The sequence below is a fragment of the Zonotrichia albicollis genome, chromosome 12 (assembly GCF_047830755.1).
Source record: "Zonotrichia albicollis isolate bZonAlb1 chromosome 12, bZonAlb1.hap1, whole genome shotgun sequence".
In the NCBI taxonomy this organism is placed as follows: Eukaryota; Metazoa; Chordata; class Aves; order Passeriformes; family Passerellidae; genus Zonotrichia; species Zonotrichia albicollis.
In genome coordinates, this window is record NC_133830.1 from 12,553,768 (window position 1) to 12,573,513 (window position 19,746).

Genomic DNA, 19,746 nt, shown 5'->3' on the forward strand with positions numbered 1-19,746 from the left:
TTGCCTTGCATGGCTCGAAAGCCAGAGGCAGTGGGAAAGTTCTGAGTTCTAGAAGGGCCCCAAGGACTGAAGGTTTGGCTTGAGGGAAGCAGACCTGTAACTCTGCCTGGTAACTCAAGGTCCTCATCAAACCAGCTGATGTTTCCTGTTGTCCAGGAGATTATGGAGCCTGGCCTTTGAGAGAGAGAGAGGATTTTCAGCTGTTGTATTTGGAAACTTTTAGAAGTGAATGTTTAATTGGAGGGATTACAAGTACTTGAAACTTATTCTCTCTTGTGAAAAATGCAGCAGTTTTCAAAGAAAAGGCTGTAACCTGGTTTCTGGAAGAATGTGGGCAGGAGAGATACAGGAGTCAAAATGTCATATTTCATGAAGAAAATGCTGTGTTGTATTTAAAATAAGCAATATATGTTTAGTGTATTATTTTAACCTTCTCTCTGATTGCCATATCCTTAAGAATAAATGAAAATAGTGCCCAAGTTGTTTTATGTCACTCTGTGAGCTGGCTGTAGATTCTGGAAGATAAGTCTGTAGTTGAGCTGATTCCAGCTGGACCTGCTGATGTAGGAATGTCTGATATTCCAGTAGCTGACACAACCAGGTGCTCCAGTTTCAGAACAGGGTGAATCATGAGATTCTCCTCGGTGAGATGTGGCACTCAAAAGATGTGAAATTGAGAGAGAGGTTGAGGACACAGCCCATCCCTAGAAGCCACAGCACAGCCTCTCTAGCTCAGCTGGAGAGAGTTTTACCTACAGGCACCTCCTTTATTCTGAGTACGTTACAAACATAAATGTACTTTTTGAAAATCACACATTCATTGCTGTGTCAACTATTTTTAATGACTGAATCCTACTAGTAAAAAAAGTTAAACAGAAAACCAGTTCATGTAAAAACTCTATTTTTACCATATTTCAAATTAATGGATATTTACTGATGATTCTTTCATGGAATTCTACACTTTTTTTTTTTTCAGGAAGCAGTTAAACACATTGGCTTGACCTTAAAAAAGAACACCATGACTTTCTTTTTAACTTTCTATTAACCCGTTACAGTACAATAAAATTTGAATGTTACTGAAGACAGACATTTCAAAAGTTAAAAGCTTCCAAGATTGGTAGTTTTGTAAATGGATTGTAAGTATTTTGAATTTATAACTATCATTATGTTGCTAAATAGCATTGAATCTGGAATGACTGACTTCTTTTTGCAATAATTCAAAGGTATTATGATAGCTATAGTTTTATAGTGAGCATAAAAATCAGTGAGGTAAATTCAATGAGGTAAGGTTAGTGCTGGAAGTTTTATTAACAAAAACTGTAAGTATTAGCACATGGGTTACAGTTCCCATGTGTTTTCCAAAATTTGCTGGAACTAAACTGAATATTAAATTCTGAACTTTGGACTAGCTGCTTTAAAGCACTTAATTTTAGTGGTAAGAATAAGCAAGATACAAATTAGAATAAACCAGCTGGTAGGCAGTTGGCCTTAGTGATAAGGTGCATGGGTGAGAATTCCTTGTGGCATATGATGTTCCACAAGGACGAGCTTCCTAATGCCTGAAGGAACCATTAATATATGTTGTTTACAATCTCTGGTTCAGCTGAAACCTTTGCTGGTGTAGTTTGACCCATCAGTTTACCAATTTTCTCTTTTCAAGAGCAGCATAATCTGGACTGGTGGATAAGATGAATATAAGAAAAATAAAGATTAATTAGTAGAGCTGCCAAAGCTGTTGAGCATGGAGGCTGGGGAGTTTATGAAAATTATTGGTGTCATCTTCAGGGATTGAGTACAGTGATTTTTGAGTGTTCCTGCACTGGGTGCTTCTCCTGGCCTTGTACTGAAGGACTGAAGGAGCTTGTGACAGGGATTCGGTCAGGGAAATGGCAGGAGTTGGTTCTCCTGATGGGAGCAGCCAACACTGGCCTGTGTTAGCAAAACATCCCCTGTTGCTCACTGTTTCCCTGGACTACAGTCCTCCGTTGGGTCAGTTCTTAAATACTGAAGTTGTAGAAATAAATAGTAAACTAGATTATACTTTAAAGAATATAAAGCATATAAACTATCAGCTGAATTAAAATGTGAACTAGAGCAACTTAAAGCATTAGAGGGGTGAGAATGTTGTTTGAGATAATGCCTGAAAGTGGAATTTTCTTCTGTGAGTGAAAAAGCTAGCAAGCTCACTAGAGTTTCAGTTTGGAACAGAGTGTAAAGGAAATTAGCTGTACAAAATTCAGGTGTCTGCAACTTCAAAATGTTCTGCCTTTTCTGCCTTGAATTTTACATACATCGGATGTTTTTGATAGAAATGAATGTATGGCTTGCCAGGTACAGCTGTTGCTTTGAAAAAGGTAATCTTTATCACATCAGACTAAAAAATGAGGGACAAATATGATGAAGAGGTAGTTTTCATTATGTTTTCTTGTTTTAGAATAGGGGTTTTTTGGGCTTTTTTAAAATGGCTCTGGAGGGTACAATTGGGACACATGATATCCTTTCTATACTTGTAGTTCAGTTCTCATATTTGCAAAAGGACCCATGTGAGAATGTGCTGTCTGTACTAATAATTCAGTAGTTCTGTATGGAAAATCAGAGTGACAGCTCTTTTATTCTAGGTTTAAATTGGTTTTCATAGTAACAGCTTAGAACTTCCCCAAGATATGTATGGGTGCATAAACACAGGAACCAAGATCTTTAATAGAAATTTGGTTTTTTTTTTTAATTAACTGAAGATTTTCCTCAAAAGATGGCTGCATAATATGCTAAAAGAGCAAATAATAGCCCAGAAAATGTCTAAAGGCCTGTGGAGCCTGTAGTGATGATGAGGAAGGGGCAGAATGATGGTGCAGAAGGGAAGGAGCAGGACTCTTGGGCACAGAGGTGAATTTTGGCTGCAGCGTGTGCAGGAACAGGGCTGGCTCAGGAGGGGATTAACACTGGGTTGCAGTTTTTTCTCATTACCCCAGCTGTGGTACTACAGCACGCTTAGGACTTCAGCAGGACCTTCAGGTTTAGTTTAAAAAAAAATACAGTCAAACATTTGCTTTAAGTGTGTTCATTTATGATGGTAAAGTAAATAATTCTTCACAGTGAAACACAGTAGTGCTCCTTCATGTTTTACTTCCCTGTGGAGCTCCTTAGCACTAAACCACCTTCATAAATGAGATATGTAATATGGCATCTAAGTCAAACAGTTAACAGAAAGGAACTTCAAGGAATAGACATCACTACTGAAGCTGGTCATGAGTGGCAGGTGATGACATGAAGATTAATAAAGTTTGACTTTGAATTTGGCAATTTTTGCCACTTAGATGAACTCTTTTTTTCCAAAAGTATAACCCAATTCTAAAGTTTTTACTGTGTGTAGTATGTTTCCAGAGCAAGTGACAGAGTTTATTGTACTAAATAGTAGAAATAAGTAGCTGCTGAGGAAAAAGAAGTTAGACAAAATTAAAAAGCAATTTACTTGGAGAGGGGGTCTTTGAAATACTTAATGTGTTAGCTATCAGATCTGGTTTTGCTTTATTTTTCTTGAAAATTATGGTGTTCTTCAGACTGCCAAGTTTTACTAGTAAATATACTGCAAGAGCTTGGAAGAAATAAGTGGAGGACTCTTAAAATGAGATAGTGTTGAGTGAAAAGCCAAAGAGAGAGATTTTGTGTACAAGAAATCCTTATCTTTTCAAAAATATGTATATATATATATATACACACCTATATGTATATCTATTGCTGTAAAATGACCCGAATGTAATTTTCTTTCAAATCATATTTTAAATGCTTTAGGTGGAAAAGAGGCAGTAACAAAATGGCAGACATTGCTCATGGTGTGCTGGCGTGCTCCCTCTAGAGTACTTCATTGTTGTGTTATTTTTGGGAGATGTGATTTCACAGTACCATTTTCAGGGAAGAGACAATTTCTTACATTGGAAAATTCACCCTGGCCAAAAATGAAGTAGTATATTTTGCTTCTGGTTGTCCACAAGATGAGGACCTGACTTTAGAGCATTTTGGTTTTCTGCCATCTGGAGGTTCTTATTTGACTTATGAGATGATGTCATACACACTTAGTGCTGAGCAGATAGGGAAAGGTCGCCTGCAGTTCAGGCTGAGGTAGTTTTGTTTCCTATTGGGAGAAATGTAAAAGTCTTGGTTTGTGGTTGCTACAGGCAGAAAGACTACTTTCGGGAAGGAGAAAATGACTGACATAACTGATGTTCTCCTAAACCTCCACTTGGCACTCCTGTGAATAGAAAATCAACCTGCACCCCCAAGACCACCCAGAGTATGAGTTGTCTGTTCCCTCTCCCAGGCTGGCACTGCTCAGGGTTCTGCCTCCACTTTCAGAAGGGCTCCTTGCTGTGAATGTTAGTTTGGGGATGATAGACTTATTCCATCAAAATACTTCATTGTGCAGGTGGATTTTAGAATTAAAGTTCTCTGCTGTATCAGCTTCAAGATGAGAAGATGTAAGAAACTAGATATGTATTTGGCAGATTTTTTTCTGCCACCCAAGGCTGTGGTGGACATACTGTGCTCTTTCCTTCCCAACTCTTGCACTGTCCTTGTGTGAATTTGTGTTGAAAGGATTGAGACTCTCTGGCTGTTTCTCAGTGCAGCTGAAGCTGCACTTTGGTTGTGTTTTAAAGACTAATGGAGGATTTGAGTGTGAGAAGCTGGAGCGGACAGGAACGCTGCTCCTGTTTCCCACACAGGTTGTCACTGGGCATTCAGAGCCATTTGCTCATCCTCTGCACCCTCCTTGTGCTCCCAAGTTTTATTGCCTAAAATCCCCCCCATTCCTCAATTGAATTTAGAGAGCCATGCTCACAGGGTCTGTAGGAAGAAATTTCTGAAGAAGACTGAGAACTGTCTCCTTGGCCCTTGGTGCTGGGACTGGATGGGCAGAGCATAAAGGATTATTGACTGAGGCACTGCTGGGTTCAGCCAAGCAGGACAAGCTGCGTCAAACCTGTGGCAGCTGCTGAGTTATCCCAGCCACAGGGGGATGGTGTCAGAGCTTTGTTTGTCTGGGGATCCAATCACCTCCAGCTCCCTTGCCTTGAAGCTTTGGGCTCCTGGGAGATGTGCCTGGCAGTGGCTGATGGGGAGAGCTGCTTTTGCAGAGCTGCCTTTGCAGAGCTGCTTTTGCAGAGCTGCTCCAAGGTCCTGACGAGCAACTCAGCTGCAGCTGGAAGCCCCAGCAGAGATTTCTGTGATTTGACTTCAGGGATTGCTTTCAGCCGTGAAGCAAAGAAGTGATTAAGTATAAAGAAGATGTGGTAATGAGATTCAGATGAGGTCTTTTATGTTTATAAAAAGAGGTCTGAAAGCTTACTGCTACTATTATTTCTTGTTTTCTAATTGAAAAAGTCATCTTTGAATCCCTTACTGCACGCTGCTTACAAACTGAGAGATCCTGTTACTGTAATATTGTAAAAAGTCTTAAAAATAAAATAAATCTAGTGGAATATAAATCTTTTTTCCAGTGTATAGAAAGGCAATGAGCCATTTTAAAAGCAGGAAGAACATGCATTTTGAGATCCAATAGATCATCTAAATTGGTCCCAAACCAAGTTTTAAAGTGGCATTGAAAATACTTTTGCTTTGAATAAATTTAGTGTTACAAAACTCAGAATATACATAAATATAGATTTGATGATTGTTTTGCACTTTGATATTATTCTGATTAACTAGAGAACAAATTGCTTCATAGAGGAGACCCTTTCTGACTGTTCCATCTGCAGAACTAAAAAATGCTAAGCCTCCATTTATGCCCTTTCAGTTTCTTCCATCTAGCTCTTTATTATGAATTGACCTTATGCATTTCTAGGAAATACAAACTTTAAACTCTTGTTCTTTATTTTCTAAAATTTGTATGCTTGAAATTTGGATTAGTGAATCAAATATTTCTCACTTGCCTGACTGCCTGCAGTTGTCTTGTAGATGGAGAGTTATTCTGAATTGCCACATCATACATTTTCAATCCAAAGCTTGACTTCTCAGTGGTGAGCCTTGCAGCCAAAGAAAACCTGTGAGCCCACTTAATGTGAACACCTCATGGTTCAGAGGTGCAGAAAAAGCCTCAGTTCAAGGAAACCTGTCTCTGTAACAATAAATTATTGCACTCCCTTTATCTTAGCTCTCTGCTTTCCATGATGTTTATTAGCACTGACTGAATTTCGTGGGTATGCGTTTTCTTGTATTATTTTATTTGCAAATCAGCTTTCAATAATATGAAAGTCACAGTGAAACAAAAAGTCTTGGTTATCAAAAACTTCATATATGATGAAATCTGTTTTTTTTCTCCCAAATATTCCCCACCCTCCCGTATTTTATGCTGAGAGCTGCTCAGCAATTCATTTGTAGCTGCTTTTCTGAATCAGATTATGTAAACAGTGGAAGTGTTGCTGAAGCACCAATACATAGCCAGTGTGATTCTTGTAGTAATGATGGTTAAAGCCAAACATATTCTCTTTCTTTAATGAATTGAGATCTCTGCTATTTTATTACTGTTTGAATTGCATCAAGATAATAACAAATTTGCGCACTTGAATATTTGCACAGCAAGAAATGAGAAAATCAAGGGTTGTTATACATTCTGGGGTGCTGGAGATCTTTTGTGTTGTCGATGCATGGTTTGTGGTGATTGGGAGTGGGGCTGTGGCTGAGCCTCATCATCCTCAATTGGGCACAGGTGTGAGCAGCAGGTGAGCAGCACTGACAGCAACGAGCCAGGGAGTGCCCAGGGCACTGCCCAACCACCAAAGGGAGCAGAGGGCACACAGGGGCAGGGCATCAACAGGAGGGGATAAAAGGCTGGGCTGGAGAACAAGAGAGAGCTGCAGATGCTTGAAGCCTTCTTTGGTGTTGGTTGTGCCTCTACCATCTTCCTGACACTTTTGGGTTTTGTTTTTTCTTCTTTTTAGTATTTACAAAAAACCCCCTAACCAGTGATCTATGCAGAGTGTTTTGCATAGGAAAATCCTTGAATATCCTTTATTTTGTTTGATGAGGATTTGTGATTATTGCAGTGAAGAAGTCAGATCCATTTGGTAAGAGACTTTTGAAATAAATACTGGAGAAAAGTGTAACAAGTAAAACAATATCTTAGAGTTCAGTTTGGAAAATTACATAGAAGAGAAATAAAACATTTCTTAAGTGTGAATAAAAGAGTATTAGAAAAAACATGTAATGATTTCTATTGAACCCTAAATATGTTTGATTTACTTACTTTAGGTTGATGCCTTGCGGTTACGGTTAGAAGAAAAAGAAACCTTTCTGAATAAAAAAACAAAACAACTTCAAGACCTCACAGAAGAGAAGGGAACCCTTGCTGGAGAAATTCGAGATATGAAAGACATGTTGGAAGTAAAAGAAAGAAAAATTAATGTCCTTCAGAAAAAGGTAAGATCACTGATGAAAGGATATGTTGCACAACTTTTGAGGTACGTTTAAAGGAAATGCTCCTGTTTCTTAAAGTGCATTGCTGTTAATATGTTAGAAAAGACGCAGAGAGTCTGTAATAGTAAAATTTTCTAATAGACAATGTCTTGCTTTATCTGTGGGTGCATTTTTATAGTATCAAATAATATATATTATATAAGAAAAATGTTAGATGCTGCAGTTGTCACAAAATGATTTGAGTTAAAGGAAAGTACTAAAACTCTTGATAAAACTTCTTATCCCTCAACATAAGGGATTCCAGTATCCTTATGAATACTGGTTACTGCTCTTTCCAAATAATCTAAATAAAATATATGGGCCTGCTGAAGGATTGGGATACTGTGTTTTTAGCCTGAAGGACTTTCTTTTCTGGGCAGTGAGGAGGGGAGTGGAGAAGGAAAGTTAATTAAATCAATTATCTGCTTTCCTTATGGTCTAAAGATATTAAGAAGGGAGGCTCCTTCCAAGCAGCCAAATTATCTTTTTTCTAATTTTCCACAAATTTAACTAACTGCATTTACTCTCTTTGGAAGTGGGATTCAATCCATTATAGCTTTCACCTGGGGGAGTGGGGAGGGAATTTTCTGTAGAGGCAGCTCTACAAGGGCTGTGCATGCAACAGTAGAGTGTTCATTTCCAGATCCTTTTTCTCACACTCCCCAAAATATTTATGGTACCAGGTGTGTACAGTTTGTGTGCTGTGTGTCACTGTTTACCATATAGAGATGCACTTGGGACCATACAGAGAAATGAAGAAAAAGTTTCTGGCATCATCTCTATTTTACTCTTCTCCCCTCCTTTTGCAGCCACTCAAAGAATGTCTACTCCTCCTTACTCTATTATTATGTAGGTAGTTCATGTTACTGTGGTTTTCCTCCAGGATTCATACAGGGTTCACATGGTCTAGTTGTGCTTCTGTCTGCAGTTGCTTAAGTACCACATTTAAAAAGCCAAGTTCTCATTTTCCAGAAGCTGAGAGGGCTGCTTCTTTTTTACTGAGATGTAAGGCCTATCAAAGCTGGAATATAAGTACTCATCTACTTTAATCCTGTTTCTGAATATTTGCCTTGTTAGCAGTGCTGATCACGTAAAAGAAAGCAAACTTCAAGGCTTTTATACTGAATGCCAGGTAGTTTTGGACATTTCTTGAGCATTCTGAATAATAGAATGCATGTTATTGTTTGCGTTCTGAAAAAAAAACTCCAAACCTCTGACCAAACCAACAATTTACAATTTCTCTTGTACTTGGATCTTGAAGAAATGGTTCAGTAAGAGGAATGTGTAATCAGTGATGGAAATTTTGTGATGAGAAACTATCACAGAGCTATCAGCACTATCTGTCATGGCTTTGTCCTCAGAACTATGCCTCATATTTCTGCTGTTTTTAAGAAATCATGGCCATTTTATTAGGATGTGCCGATTGCCTCTTTTGCACTTTCCAATTGCAAGTATAACTAAGAATAAATTTTGATAGGAAAGTATTTAATCTACCCAAATTACACTTATTTTATCATTTATTTTAATCTAATGATAATTCTGTCTTTTATTCTGTTCTGGATTGCACACAACTTTTGCTTTCCTCCAGTTTTTTTGCTCATTGTGTGGTATTTTGGTCACATCTTTCAGTATTTATTTAACTTTGGGATGGCAGCTAGACATGCCTGTGTTGAGCATTTAGAAACTTGTTCTCATTGTGCACATAGATGTGGAGAATTCAGGGAGGGGAAAGCAGTATGGGCCGTTTCAGTGACATTCAGGAGGTGGAACAGTGGCTGGGCCTCACAGTGGATTGCCCTGTGTTTACAAACCCTCCCTCATCCAGGACTGCTCTGGTTCTGCTCGCTCTCCTGAAAGCCCCTCTGAAAATGAAGGAAGTGCTTCTAGTTCTTCTGTGGTTCTGTCTGGACATCAGATTCTGACTGTAATATTTCAGTGCTTGCCTCCATTTTCTTCTTTCTACTCAGGACCAAATTTTATTCCCTTGTATTTTTGTTTTCTTTTGATATGAGACTTGTGAATAACCAGTTGTGTTCCTGCCTTCAGTTGTTGATGCAAGATAGATGGCTACATCTCTCTGCACTCAGCCTGAAGTACCTCACTCAGCCTAAAATAACATTTGTTTTAATGGTTGTATTCAAGTAACTGAAGAAGGAAGAATTTGTGTATAGTGCCTAAAAATATTTCTGTCAGTAATAACCTGCAAGTGAGTAGGAAGGAATATGTAACTTGGAAATATGCAATTTCTAATCTGTATTCCTTCTCTTATATGAATTATCTGCTGGATGGAAAAAAAATTACGAAGGAGATAAAACCAAACACTGAAAAACTCTTTGGAAAGTGGAGCAGTTCCTTCCCTTTTCTGGATAGCTGTCACACTGGGAGGGAAGGGCAGCTTCTGTTGAGTGCTCCCTACAAACGTGGGCAAGAATCAAACCCGAAACAGCTGTGGTGAGGCCCATGGGAAGCCATAGAAATGAACACAGGGTAACAAGATGCAGAAAATTTGATGGGCTAGATAAGGATCTGATGGTGAATTGTCCTTCTGTGTGGAGATTTGAGTGTAATTTTTTGACCAAATTGAAAAACTGCTGCACTATTCAGTATAATTTGCAGGCTTAAGGGAGGCCCAGCACTGGAGCAGCTTGTGTTTAGAGGATTTGGATCAAGGTAGATTGGCATGGAGTAATAATAAACTTATGTCAATGTCAGAGGTGCAATATTACTTAATATTTCTTTCTTTTAGAACCTTTGGCACCACTGTTCCATTTTAGTGCCAGTAAAGCTGGGTATGCTGTTTTAATAGCCTTGTTTAACCTGGCAAAGCTAGTCTTACACCTCATATCTGTCAGTTTAGCATGCAGAGGGGCAGACCTCAGAAATCTTTATGTATTTCTTACCAGAACGTTCCAGTTCTATGAATGTGGCCGAGCTGTAGGCTGGGGGACAAAAGTGCTGAGCTGGATGATGTCCCTCTGCTCCCAAATTTCACCTTTTCTACAGTAGGTAGAAATGGAGTGTTTTGTCCTCTAGGAATCTACAGATACTTGAAAAAACTCCAGTTCTATACTCTGAAGTAGGAGTCTCAGTGATGAAAACAGTAGCTGTTGAGACAAGAGCAGTGTACAGGATGTAGACCTGGATCATATTAGGACAACAGCTTGTGGAAATTCTTTTGTGGGGACTATCATAAAAGAGCACCAGCTAAAGGGGGCTAATATAATACTCTGCCTTGACTTGCTACATAACTTTTCATGTAAAATGTTACAGTTTCCATCTTTAATAGTTTAATCTTTGTGATTGATGAAGTGCTACATGACTAAGGGCCTTAACCTACCAGCTAATTAGCATTTGTAGGAAATGTCATAAAGTCTTAGTTCTCATGTAATAATTGTAATCTGTACCTGTAATGGCTGGACTATGCACTTGAGGTGATATTGTCCAGTTTGTGTTAAATTGTATAGCACAATTAATTGGATGCATTGCTGTTGGCTGTCTTCTTAAAAGAAGGAAATGTACATGTGGTCAGGTTAAGAGTGATTAGTGTAAACAAAGGAGTCCTACTCTTGGGCTGAGAAATTTGCACCAGTATTATTGCTTGGTGCAGGCTACAAGTAGAAGGAGCAAGCACGTTGCTGATAGAAGATGCCTTTGGAATTTTTTTTTCCCATGGTTGAATCAGCTGGGAGTGTGTTTTCATATTCCCAGGAAGGGGTCAGGGCATGACAAAGGACATTTTTTATTGACTGTGTCAAATTTTATCAGAACACTGTAAATAGGCTGTTGTGTGAGCTGGCATTTTGCAATCACAGATCAGAGATCTATTGTAATTCTGGAGTCAGGTGATAAATTCTGAATGAATTGTTCTGCAAAATAGAGCAGTGTTCTCCCCATAGAATTAGGTGTTGAAAAAATATAATTAGGAAGTCTTTCTGGTGTGGCATAAAAATTTTGATGTTACAAAACTGCTATGGTGAGTATTAACTTTGGTATTATTTAAGAATTGAATCTTTAATAGTACATGTTCATTTTAAGAGTACGGTGTTCAGTGTACTGAGTATTAGGAAATTGTACTTTGCTGGCTGCTAAGGCTTGTAGCTTTGCCAAATCATGGTATTTTTTCAGAACAGTCTGAAAGTGAAATTGAAATAAGTATAGTCAATTGTTCATCCAGGGTGGTGGTGTTACTGATCCAAATACATTATCAGAAAAATGTGTCTTCAAGGATTCTGCACAATGAAATGCAACTTTTGGACTATTAGGTAACCACAAATCCCCCTTAAGCCTAACCAGAGCAACTGTTGGGATGCTCTCAATGTATGCACAGACACTGAGAACAATGTCATTAAGATCAGAAGCAGGGATCATTTTCATTTTTCTTTGGCTTAATTTCCCATTCTTTGTAACACATTATGATACTGTTTTTACAGTTTATACAAGATCATTAGAAATATGTGACCCAATATACATTCACTTAGTGAAGCCAGCCTGAATTTTCATCCAGTCTAAAACCATAGTTATGAGTCTAGGTCCTTGCACATTGAATTTCAGGATCGTTGTAAACTTTTCCAGCCTTTGCTTGAGTGGATTGTCCTTTCCAATGAATTTGAGATCCACTGAGGCTAGAAGTCCAGAATTTTGTTGTCCTCCCCTCCCCTGTGCTCCATGACCTGCTTGCTGCTGCTGTTCTTTTTGAAGCCTACACTTTAAAAGGAGAAGAGATGCATTACACACTTCTGCTTACTGGCCTGTTTGAAAATAAGCACTTAGCTCTGTAGGAGAAAATCACAAATTCCTCAAGTAGAGTTTCATGAGTTAGGAAATTTAAAAACTTTAATGCGATGCCACTTCTATAAACATAGTAATTTTTGGGTATCAGGTGTCTCAAGTAAGTCTCAAGACTCTCAAGTAAGAAGAAATACCGACTGCAGTTGTCTACACTTCAATAGTAAGTTACTGTAGATCAAGTTATGCTATCTGGTTTGGAGAGGATTCCTCAGATGATGAAGAGAATGGGATTGTTGAACCCTCAGGTTGTTCATAGCATACACAAGTGCTCCCACACATTGTGTGTCATCTGCAAAGTGGGACTGAGCCTAATGAGGCACTTACATAAGGGTTTCACACTGCTGGTGTGACACTAGTGCTGCTGGGGGGGAAGGAAGCTGCCCTTCAGCTCTGAAATGTCAATACTAATTAACAAAGTTATCTTTAAATATGATATTAAGTTTTATTCATGCTGAGAAAACAGCCAACTCACATGCTGGGAATTTTAAGCTGTGTGAAGAGTAATATTTTCTATTTAATAGAGTTGGGGGAAATTTCTTTTGAAGTGTGAAAGAGCTCAGTTATGTGTAGTGTGACTGGGCAAAAGGGAAGGGGAAGTTGTCATATTTTGGAGGTTCAGTAGACCATAAAAGAATTATTTAGGGAAATAAATGGCTACCTATGTATCTGAAAAAGAATCAGGGAAAATCAGAATTGTTTAGGAGAAAAGTATTTTTCTTGGAAGAAATGAAATTTTTCTCCAGAAAAATGTAGTAGAAGTCTACTAATTTGAATTAAAAATTATAAGGGAAAGTTTTATAAGTGTAATAGAATAATTTTACATGGAGGTATCCTGCTGTCATGACTCACTTAGAAGTTTTAGCTGCTGACTGAGGCTGTATTCATGTAATTCCCTGCTCTTGGAACTGCATCTTTGAGTGGCAGCCTGGCTATTTCCCCGCTGTCTCAACATGACAGACTCAGCTGGTTTTGTACCTGCCAGCAGTTGAGCACTGAATCTCTGACAACTCATTGAAATGACACAAAATCAGATCCCCCAAGAAGCAGTGAGTGGAACAAAGCATTGCACAAGCCCAAAAGGCTTGTATGTCTTACTACATGCTGATGTTTTTCTTGGAAGCTTTCAAGGTCCATGCTCCAGGTGAGTGATTTATGGCAGGGAGGAAGGAGCTTGGGTGGCTTCTCACCTTCAGTGACTGACTCAGACATTGATGAGGGGGATTCACAGGGATAGGCTCATCTCAAATCATAATTTTATGAAATGTTCCTTAGGAAAATAAATGAATCAGCTTGTTAATTATATGCAGTATTATGAGAAGACAGTTTTATATCTGAACTGATTCAGAAATGATACATTTTATATATGATTTCATCTGAGATTTATTTGTTATAGTCTAATGCGTGACATATAGTGGCTGAATAGCATTAATCAGGATAAACCATCCTTGGCTAATCCTTAAATAAATAGATTCCACTGCCCTTGTTCACCTACTTGCTGGGGTGGGCAGTTACACTTGATCTGCAGCTTTACCTAGTGTATATCCAAGTTTGTTATATCTGGGAGTGAAAAAGAAACATTTCCTACTAAGTATAAAAAGCGGGGTTATGCATTAGCAGTTGGGTTTTAGCATTTTTGTAGTATATTAAAACTCTACTTTTCTGTTGGCATAGAATCAACCACACTAATTTACACACTGCTGGAGCTCCTTGATGTTGGCAGTTGTGCTTTGCTGGTGGTATTCCATTGCTGTTCCCCTGACTGAGTACTCTGAGACCAGAGATACTAATACCTCAGTAAACCGGGTATTTAATCACATTTGGAGAAGCATCACCCTTCACCTTTGAGTGGAGCTGTTACTGGCTTTTTGAAATCATGAAGTTCAAAGACTCAGGAGTATGCATGCAGATAAGTTTAATGGTAACAATAAATGAGAATTGTTATCTTCATGCTTCTCCCTTCATATTATTGTTACCAGATGTGGCTGGAGCTAGTGGTGCCAATTTGGTCAGATTGGTTTGATAATTTTCTTGTTGCCAAGCAGTATGTATTTCTTGGTGGGAGAATCCACAGTGGTATGTTTGAATATGAGTAGAATAAGTCCAACTTTAGAATGGAATCTGAATCTAATTCACTTCCTTCTAACACACCTGACTTTAATTTTTAACGCCCAGCCAGGCACAGTACTAAGATCAAAGTGAAACAAAGAGGAGGGAGTAAAGCAATTCTTGGGAAGGAAAAAATAAAAATGGCATAACATTGTGTAATCTTTCATATATGACAGAAATATTTGGCTTATTTACCGCTCACTTAAGAATAAATCTGCAGTAAATTTTCTAAAGGCACTTATTCCAGGAACCCCCCTTACTTATCAGGGAGAAAAATCAGGCCCACTGTATTTATTGCCTAAGAGATACCTTAATTTGACAGCAGAAATCTGCATTAATGTCCCCAGAAAGGCACAGAGTCTTTTATTGGTCTGTGCTTGACCCCATGCCAAAGTGACTGTACACCATGGGAACCTCTGCATGTTCCTCTCTACAGAGCTTTCTGCTGATCTTGAGGGAGAAGCTGCTAAAAGCCCACAGGAATCTGTCAAGTTTTCATCTTAAAGCTTGTTGACAGACAGGGTAGGTGTTAAAGCATAATTTAAATTTGAGTGAAGTACCTGCTGTGTCCTATCTGAAATTCTTCATTCATGGTTAGGTCTGAGATTTTGTTGTGGCTGTCATGGGAACCCTAAATAGTTTGATTTGAATGTTTATTTAATATCAATCCATATCTTTTGAGATTCTTTGAATGTTGGGAGGATATTAAACAGCTGATCAAATGGGAAGAACTTCAAAGTACAGAATTAGAGTATAGTAATAGAAAACAGGAGTTTGTTAATTTAGTTGCAAAAGAGGTCACCCCTGTAAATTGTCCTTGGGAGCTTGTCTTGTGTTAGAATTACAATAATTAGATTTACAATAATTTCTTCCATGACATTTTGTGTTCATCAGTTCTCATTGTTTGCTCACTTTAACTGTTACTGATTTCTATGCCCTGTCCGTTTATGAAATATAATGTAATATAATTCATCCTCTGTCTTGAAATTTTTGTCTTGCAACACTTTCCATGAATCGTTATGAATCTCCTCCTTAGGGGAGGGGGAAGAAGATGCAGCCATGGACAGGTAGCTCTTTTCTGTCTCTGACTGTTCTGTAGCATTGAACTTACAACATCATTCAGTCCAAACTGTCAATTGTATCTACCATCTGAATGGGGGACACTGAAAATGCAGTTGTTGTCAGACTATTGTAGCTTCATTGCTAAGTGTTGCTCAAGTTTTTTGGAGAATTTTACAATTAAAATTATGTGCATGTTCTTGAAGAGAAAGCATGACAAAAATGGATTAGTAATAATTCTTCTGCTTGCAAAAGCAAAGAAATTAGTAAATCTGTGTAATATATTGATACAGCCTGTAATACATTGATTTAGACATCATCTCTAAAGGACTTCCAAGTCCTTGTTCTTAACTTCAAGCTCCTCACTCACCCCTCTTGTGAGGGTTTTATCCGGTGTCAAACCCCACCATGCAGAGGGGTACATGGCTCACAGAGTGAACATGAAGCCCAGTGGGAGAGACCTGTATCTGGCAGCTGCGGAAACTTGTCATTATCCTGCAAAGAAACATAAATCAGAGGAAAAAAAAGGAAATTTTTTGGTACAGTATGTCAGTGTCACTGACATTGCAGCAGCACGTTACCTTCAAATGCATCTTCAGGATTTTCCTGTAATTGCAAAAGGGACAGTGAGTGTTCTTCATACATCCTTTCATCAAATCTTTTACAATAAATAAAAAATAAAAAACAGAAGGGAAACAAAATGGATAAGGATAGCTAAAATGATTAAAAAATTGTAGGCATTAAAGTCCTAATGAAAACTGATTCAGAGAGAAAAGTGTTTCTATCATAGGTGTAGTTTATAAAAAGTTTCCTTTATTTTTGTGTAGTTGATGGTATTAGAGTGAGGCTAAGTTTCACATACCAACCTGCTGGTTTGAGGCAATACAAGATAAAGGAAATTCAATCATTTTACTTTTTAAAAGACATTTTTCATACCAAAAGCAAACTATCTTAAACACAAAACCATATCATATTACAGATTACTTCCTATTCAGACATTTCCATAAAAGCATTGCTGTCTTACCTTTTCTGCCATAGAGAAACTAAACTGTTCAGCAGATGTTGATTAAAGACATCCAAGTTGATGCGTTTAACATTTCAGTTCAAGTTTAGTGGTGCTTTGATAGTTTATATGTCTAAAGACTGTGCCTGGCCTGCAGTAACTAATGGTGAAACTCAATCTGTGCATTGTCTTTGGTGCAGCTATAGTGAGAATATTAAATTACATCTCATAGTAACAAGAATCTGAGTTCTCTGATGAACCTTTTGAACACTTCAACTCTTAATGGGTCTAAACCTATGTACATTGACCATATGTTAATTTAGAATGATTTAGAACAAGACATCTCTAAATAAGGGGCCAGGGATCTGTTATCCTTCTGCAAAAGCTTTCCTTTCATGTAAATGTATTCCACTGTTTCTTATATATGAATATAGATGGTTTCTGTAACCAAGGAGCTAAAGGGAAACTTTCCAATTGGAAGAATATTATTATTTCTGATTAATTGCTGCCTAACCATTTCAGCTTTGCTGCTCTGGGGTTTTTCCCTGCTTTTTACCACTGGTACTTCAGGACTTCAGGAAACTCATATAAAATGATACCATGTGAAACTGGATTCTCCATTACGATGTTTTAAATGCGATTTGAAGGCCAGGGTGTTCTTATAGTAGAAATAAACATAGCTGTATTAAATTCCTATATCTATTTTTTATAGTAGTGAGAGGACAGGACTGTTATTTTTACTTTCAATGTAAATTTTTTTGCTATTACAAATTAAAAAAAAAATTAATCTAAAATTAATTTCAATTTTTGGGGCATCCCTCCTCCCTTTTCAAACTTTCTGCCCCTTTATGCCTTAATTTGAGAATAAAATAGTTTTCCTCTGTTGGTTATGTATTATATTATTAAGTAGAATATTTTATAAGAAAAGTGGAAAATAGAGAATATGGGAAACCTCAAGAAAATTTGTAAGAGTGTAGAAAGAGATACATAATTAAGGACTAAAAAGGATTGAGCAGTTTTCAAGGACCATAATTGCAATGTTTTTCCCTTCAGGTGTAAAATATCTGTTATTTATAGATATAAGTTCTATGCAATGAATTTATTGTTTCAAATTAGGAGCAGTATGCATATCTGAAAGTTTCTCAGTTAAAGAAAGTATCCTGGGATTTCTCTGAAACAATCCCGTAAAACTAACATGATCTGTTGAGTGAATTATCTGTCTGTACTTTTGAAGTCTTTGTGCCAAATATGTTTAATATTGCCACACAGTTCTGTATGAAAGGGATGTTGTGAAACTATTCATATAAGGAGATATGAAATGATGGTTATAATCTAATTAATGGCCAAATCTAACAGAATTAGTTGTAGCATGTTGGGATTAGGCATTTGCTATTTTTGGAGTTGTGTGTGATCTGAATTACACTGTCCTTTGCCTTTGGAACAGTGTGATGATGTTTGAATGTGCATTTATTTTGCTTTTGTCTAGACTCTTGTATCTTTTATAGCTTTGCATTGGAATCAGAACTACAGGAGTTGTTTAAATGGGAAATGTATTGAGTTTCAAATTCAAACCTTACAAAGCATGTTAAACATCTCTTTAAACTTTCCAGGAAAGGAAATAAAGGTATTCTTTTCTTTCACTCAGGCTGGTGATTTAAAGAGTAACCTTAAGCCATCAATAGAAATATACAGTGGTGTTAGTAAAAATAAAACAGATATTTTTAAAGTATTACAGTGCACATGTGCATAAACTAAAAATATGAAAAGTAGGTAAGAAAAACTGGGATACTGCAAATTATGATAGAGTTTAAATTTGGTGTCAATTCCTTAACTGGATTGCTAACATCAAGTATATGGTATTTCAGTGGAGCAGTGACTTTCTAGACTTGAAATGTTTTTTTAGAAATCATAATTCTGGATTGAACAGGAAAACAATAATACAAGAGAGTAAGAATACAAGTGAAAAAATACTTTAGGTAATAAAAAATATTGGAGTTGATTTAAGAGTGATCAAAAAGAATAAAAACAACTGCAGTTAAGATGAGAGGGACTTATTGGGAGTGAGAATGACTTTTATCTGATATGTAACTTTATTCAGCATTTTCATTTAGAAAATATTCTTCACTGTTTCAGTTAGGGGAAAAAAGAACCTAACCACCTTTGAATGCAGATGAAGAAAAGGAGATGATGACTAGCCCCAAAAGAAATTTGGAGTGTTAATGCCAGGAGGCTGAAGGCAACGATTAATACAGTTTTGAAAAGTATTTCAGATGGGATGTGGTAGTGAAAATTGCCAATATTCTGTCTGCAGAAATAATGGGTAGTGGAGCAAAAGATAACTGCTCTCTAAATGGCTTTTGTGTCATCCCACCTGAAAAACCATGTGTGATTTCAGACATCCTGTGGTCAAAAGAAGGACGGAAATATGAAAGTGTCAGTCAAGAAGAATGGTCAAAGCCTGTTGGGTTTGGGTATCTGTCTAAAGTCAGTAGAGCTTAGTTTTTTATTTCAACATTCTGAAGGTATAAATATCACAAATGAGGATAAATTATTTTGGACAGTGTAAATCTTAGAAAATGAGTAGCATGAAATCAGATTGACAAGGTCATCTATTAAGTGATTGGATAGCCTTCAAATGGGAAAGGAAATTCAATTATCATAGGTTTTTCATTGCTGGGTAACATAGGCAGTCCTGGAAAGGATCTTAGGGTATTACAGTGTGTTCCACTGCCCACAGGCAGGATTTGAAGGAGATTCTTAGAGTGAATGAAAACATTTTTTTTCTCTAGGGATTAAGTCAGGCTTCAAGCCTTTCCACATCACAACCTGCTCAACCTTTTCACTTTGAAATGAAGCAGTTTGTAAGGTTTCTGTCTGTTATTCAGAACTTAAGGTTATGGCTGTTTTCTGTAATGGAAATTTTTTTTTCTGGATGTCTCTCTGTTTTCCTATCTTAATAATTTTCCTAAGGATATAAAATTACTATCTTACTCTTTAATAACTGTATTTATTTTAATAACATGTTATAAAGTGAAATAATTTAAATTAAAAGTAAGATAATATGCTTTTTAGTGTTTTTCTTGTAATACTTTGGATATCCAAACAAAATCTGCTTTCAGAACAGACTGGTCATCTATTTCCCAGCTTCTGTTGTTCTTCCTTTTCTATTACATCTATTTCCCTTTATATATTTCTGTATTTTAAAGCACAGCACACACCACACACCTTTTGTTACTCCCTGTTCTTGTCCAGCCTTTTGATTTCTCTGTGTTCATTGCTCCTGACAACTTCCCCAACTACTGTCAAACTGGCTTCTGCTCTCTTTCTGCAGCCTCTTGAGGTGC

The 19,746-nt window shown here is 37.4% G+C and overlaps 1 protein-coding gene across 14 annotated transcripts in view; it reads left to right on the plus strand.

Annotated features, from left to right (window-relative positions):
- Positions 1-19,746, plus strand: part of ERC2 (ELKS/RAB6-interacting/CAST family member 2) — a 402,457-nt gene that overhangs the window by 111,582 nt on the left and 271,129 nt on the right. For all 14 annotated transcript variants that reach the window (XM_026792408.2, XM_074549878.1, XM_074549880.1 and 11 more), the window contains one exon: positions 7,243-7,410. In XM_026792408.2, the coding sequence (XP_026648209.1) occupies positions 7,243-7,410 (168 nt within the window). The remainder of the gene's footprint in view (positions 1-7,242; positions 7,411-19,746) is intronic.